The sequence below is a fragment of the Chelonia mydas genome, chromosome 4 (assembly GCF_015237465.2).
Source record: "Chelonia mydas isolate rCheMyd1 chromosome 4, rCheMyd1.pri.v2, whole genome shotgun sequence".
Lineage (NCBI taxonomy): Eukaryota > Metazoa > Chordata > Testudines > Cheloniidae > Chelonia > Chelonia mydas.
Genome location: NC_057852.1, coordinates 115,571,335 through 115,576,621, shown reverse-complemented (window position 1 = coordinate 115,576,621; position 5,287 = coordinate 115,571,335). Strand labels below are relative to the sequence as shown.

At 47.5% G+C, this 5,287-nt stretch overlaps 1 protein-coding gene across 1 annotated transcript; it reads right to left on the bottom strand.

The window, feature by feature from the left end:
* Nucleotides 1-234: 234 nt before the first annotated feature.
* Nucleotides 235-3,874, bottom strand: MSX1 (msh homeobox 1). The gene is made up of 2 exons (XM_007062938.4): nt 3,285-3,874; nt 235-1,423 (listed from the first exon to the last, which is right to left on the bottom strand). The coding sequence occupies exons 1-2, from the start codon at nt 3,751-3,753 to the stop codon at nt 993-995; spliced, it is 900 nt and encodes a 299-aa protein (XP_007063000.1). The 5' UTR covers nt 3,754-3,874; the 3' UTR covers nt 235-992.
* Between the last annotated feature and the right edge of the window lie 1,413 nt (nt 3,875-5,287).

Sequence of the window (5,287 nt, the reverse complement as noted above, 5' to 3'; positions counted from 1 at the left end):
GGGAACTTTTAAGTAAAATTCAAATAAATCCGGGAGTACACCCTAAAAATATGTTACAGGCTGGGCAATACAGCACCATGTGGATAACCCTGGCGCAAGGAAAGTATTTTTCATGTGTGCTCGCTGCGGAATCTCATCTACACACTGATGTCTTGTTTGGGAGGAGAACAAATCCAATCCGTTAGCTCAGGTCTGGTGTGGAGACAAAGGGCAATCAACATACGGCAAGCACTGTAGCTTAAAATTAATTTATTTAACAAATATAGCTATAATATAAATGATAATAAAATTTCAAATATACAGTATATTACATAGTACACAGGGCCCCTTCCAAAGGAGCTGTTGGAGGAAGAAACACAGATAACAGACAGCGCTGTTAAATGAATACGGAGAGACTACTGTACATTTTGTCTCTTTCTTGCGTAAGAGAGAGAAAAGTGTTCCTGGCATTCAGCCTTTGTCATTTCAATTCCAAGCCAACCCTTCCCAAATAACGCAGTGGTCTATCCCCAACTCTTAGCTCTGCCTGCATGTCTCGGAATTAACCTGGGAAGGAATCACAGGGCTTGGAGCCACGGCCCCTTGTCTGAGCTGGAAGGATGGTTGATGTTTTCGGTTTCTCCTGGTTTGGGGTACTGAGGGAGGAGCAGCTTGTGGAAACCACTGGCGAGATCGGATCAACGTTTAAACGCAGGGAGGGTGCCGAAGAATAAAGAGCTAAACGAGGCAAACAAAGCCAGACTTGACCGTGGAGCCCGGTGGCTGGAAGTCTCTGCAAAGGGGCTGTTAGGAACTTCGCAGAGTGTGAGGAGCGTGGAACCGGGGCGAGAGATGCAGGGACAGGGGCGGGGGGGGGGGCGCTTGAAAGCCAAGCTGAGGGTTGGTGGGGACAAGATGGCTAGGCAGGGACAGGAGCTGGCCCGCTGGCTTTTGAGGGAGGGGGCGCCCCAGCCAGGCTGCTGTCGGGTGGGTTCCGTGTGCCCCGCTGCGCTCTATGTGAGGTGGTACATGCTGTATCCCACGTGAGCCGTGTACAGTCCCACGGGCGCCACTGGCAGCCCTGCCCGCTGGAAGGGGCTGGAGGCTCCGTACAGGGAAGCGCCCGCCACCGCCGGGCCGCCCAGAGGAAAGGAGATGCCGAAAGCGGCCGGGGGCAGCATGGGCTTGGCTGCCATCTTCAGCTTCTCCAGCTCGGCCTCCTGTAGTCTCTTGGCCTTGGCGCGCCGGTTCTGGAACCAGATCTTCACCTGGGTCTCGGTGAGGCTCAGCGAGCTGGAGAACTCCGCTCGCTCGGCGATGGACAGATACTGCTTCTGCCGAAACTTCCTCTCCAGGGCCAGCAGCTGCGCCGTGGTGAACGGGGTCCGAGGCTTCCTGTTGGTCTTGTGCTTGCGCAGGGTGCAGGCCGGGGGGCTCAGCCGCCCTGGGGGGAGGGAGAAGGGGCAACAAGGACCAAAACAAAAAGCCAACTGGTTATCAGCACATCGCACCTGGCACGAGGCAACGCTGCAGAGCCGCTACCGGGCGCAGGCTGCTAAATTCACAAGAGGTTCCCCCCCGCCACACACACGCATCAGGGAGGGGTGGGAAGAGGGGTTGAGTCTGGGGGCTCACATTCAGATCCTAGCCCCTGCCTAGATGCAGGGGGCTTTGGAGCAGGCCCATCTCCAATGTCTATAGCACTTTTGAAATGATCGCCCGCTTTCTGCGGAGCAGCGCTGTGTGTTTTTCAAAGAGTGTGTAACAAAGGGTTCAAAACTCTCCCCCCAATGGTCACAGCCCCAATGATGCTAACTAGTACCCACTGAGGGCTCATAGCTAGATCATCGATCCCCCTTCATATAAAGCAGCCGACAAAACGCTTTGCACTGGGACAGGTAGCCATATATCCTCAGTGTCCGCTTACTTTTTAAAATGTACAAGGACATAAAACGGGTGCCGGTGTTAGCCTAGGGCAGAGGGGGAAGACGCCCAAGAAAGTATCTGTGTTGTCTTTTTTTTAATTGGACTAAATTACAAAAATAAAACAGGCAGGCCTTCTCAGGCTCACACGCTCTTCATTAGGCCCCTGGGAAAGAGATTAAGCATGTATTTAATTATGAGCTCTGAATTAACTCTGTCTCTCTATTGCCCTTCATATCCTTCTGCTTCCTGTGGCCTAATTTAAAATGTAAAAGAGACTCTTCCGAACCCTGGCCTGTTTTATTTTGAGTTAAAAATACTTCTGCTAATTTTGTAATATAAATCAATGAAAGCCACAAAAATATGCACACAACTCACTTTTGGAGACTGTCCTCTCTCAAGGGCCTTTGAACGAGTTTCACCGTGCTGAACTCTATATGGCAACATGGGTATACATCAAATTCTGCTCGTTTTATTTAGTAAGGGGAGCAGAATTGGGCCCACAAAGAACCAGAGATAGAATCCTCTGTACTGAATTTCTGGAACTCTGCACAATAATTAGACTTGATTTTTTCACAATAATTAGACTTGATTTTTTCATCTAAATAGAGCTCATCCGGTTTGATATTTTTAGAATTTTACTTATATCAAGAATAAAGCGGAAAAAAATCTAAAATTGCAGATTTACGTACTTTCAAAACAAAACGCTTGCAATTACCGAGCCTGCACTCATGACGCCTGTAACGAGTCCCAGGACTGAAGCATCAGAATTGAAGAACCTGATCTCTATGTGTATCGCTACAAAATAATACAAACCACTTTCAACAAGAACACCACTGAGCTGAAGCCATGATTGGAGAATGTGTATGGTTCGTTCAAATCAAAACTTGAAATGACATACGCAATCAAGTATTTTTCCCCCAAACAACGTTTGGTAGGAGACATTTCAATTCCCCCTTTCCATTTGAAACTCTGAAGCCATCTTCTGCCATTAGAAACGTTTTAAATTTTTTTTTTTAAAAAAAAAAGCATATTAAACGTGCTGGGGAAAGAAATTGCACGGGAACTTCAGTATAACTAAGTTCGCTTAAGCGGAACTCCAGTTCTAGTGATCTACAAGGACTGTCCCAAACTGATTCAACGCAATGCGATGTGCAAATAGCTTTTGGGGAGCTTTTGCTTTTTGTTGGGGGGTAGGGGGACGAAGGGAAATAGCGGCTTCTTTGTAATGAAATTTAAAACTAAGAGTCCCAAACATCAGTCCTGTGGAATTCCCCTGTGATCAGGACTCTGGAGTTTGCGTTCTAGTGCACACAACATACACGGCACATTGCTGTATTTACACATTCAGTTTAGCCACACGAATCGGATCTCCTACTTACTAGGGGGAGGTGGGGAGAACCTGGCGTTCTGCATCCAGGCCGTCCTCTCTTGCTTCTCGGGGCTTTCCGATTTGACAAGTGCATCTTCGGGCAATTTTACTAGTCCCCCGGCAGGAAAATGGCTGTTGATCTGCAGCGGGGAAGCCGGCGTCTCTGCTGCCACCGATAAGGATCCCGCCCTGGGACTGAGGGTCTGATGAGTGGAAGTCCCAGCAGCCTGGGGCACTGCCCCTTCGGGGCTGGTGGCGATGCTCTCTCTGGCCCCCGGCTTCCTGTGATCAGCCATGAGCGCCTCCACGCTGAAAGGCAGGAGGGACGGGGACACTTTGGGCTTGTCACCCTCCTCCTCTCCTCCCATCGCCGCCACGCTCGCCTGGATGCAGCTGCTGGGCTTGCTGAAAGCAGACGCAGGAGACTCCTCGATTTTGACCCCGAGCTGTACAGTAGTCATATCAACACCGGGGGCCATGCAGAGGCAGTCCTCCTTCCCGACCTGAGCGCTGAGCCGCGGCAGCCGCCGTTCATGGGGGTTGTGACCAGCCAGTGCAGCAGCGACTCCTTCGCGTCGCTTTCGGGGCGTTGGGCACTTTTCAGCCGCGGCTCCCGGCTGGACTTGTTAATAAGGCCCAGCGAACTCCAGAGCTGTCCAACCAGCGCGCAGAGGGGAGGGACGGCCGCTTCCCATTGGACGCGGCGCGGGACTTCGCTACTATCAACAGGCCGCTGCCTTCTTGCTCCCCCTGAACCGCCAGGATGTTAGTGGGAAACTTTCCTCTGGAGTAAATTCTGTGCCCGTCTCTTGTCTTTTGCAAGAATGGCTCCTATTCAAGCCGCTTGCGTTCCATTCACTCCGGGGTTTTGTTTGTTTGGTTTTGTTTTTACTGCGATGGAAATTCTCTGAGCTGCATATTTCTAACCCCCAGATTGTTTTTTCAATGTAAGGAACATGGCCGTTGATGCGATACAAATACACGTCTTGTTGTTGGGTTTGTTTTTAAAGCTATGGCAATGAGAAATATAACATCAACTCCCACGTATAAAAGTACCCTCCGGGTTCATGTCCAATAAGCGCCCGGGGCGCATTGTGAAGAGTAGAAAAGATCCAAAGGGATAATATGTGGGTATATTAATACACTCCTGAAACTAAGTCCAATTTTGTTTGTTATTGACATAAAAAATGTTAACATAAACAAAACACCGGGCTGCCAGTAGTGTGACCTCACAATGTGAGTCCTTATATAGACTCCATCAGCTGTCTGCGCGTTTAAAACACGGAGAGTATTTAAATGAGCACACATCGTGTAACAGGCAGTGTTTACATGTATACATGTCTGTACGCATATACATATATAGTTGAAGTATGGTATATTTCATTCAATAAATATGTCTGGATGGGCAGATACAGTAACATAAAATAAAATATGCATTCATGTGAAAAGAAACCCTAAGTTTCTCGACCCATTAAAGACTTGGCTATTTTGTTTTGTAACTTTGTTTTACGATCCCTTATCCTTGTGCCCAGGACGGATGTGCAGTAAAGCTGAGCAGCCCTCTAATACTGTGATTGGCCACTCGCTGAGAAAAGTTTATTGATAGCTGCAGGGCTCTAATCTCCTAGGAACACAAGAGGCTCTTGCAGTCATTTAAGGGGAATTATCTAATCGGAGAGGGACAGCGAATTCCCTTTCATTTTAACTGGATCCAATAAAACGTGTAGGTTATGAGCATATAGATTATGAAATGAATTGATATAATGGAAATTTTATTATCTGATACGTGACAGATCTGTTTGATATGAATTATCGTGTATATGCACATATAAGATAATTCATTTATGCATCCATATCTGTACAAATCATCTTTAAAAAAAGGAACTTATATAATATAAACACAAATATTATACTAACGTAGGGTATAGCGTATTTTGTTGTTTATATTATATATGATCCTTTACAAAAAGATTATTTGTATATGTATATTAAAATGTACGCACGTATTGATGC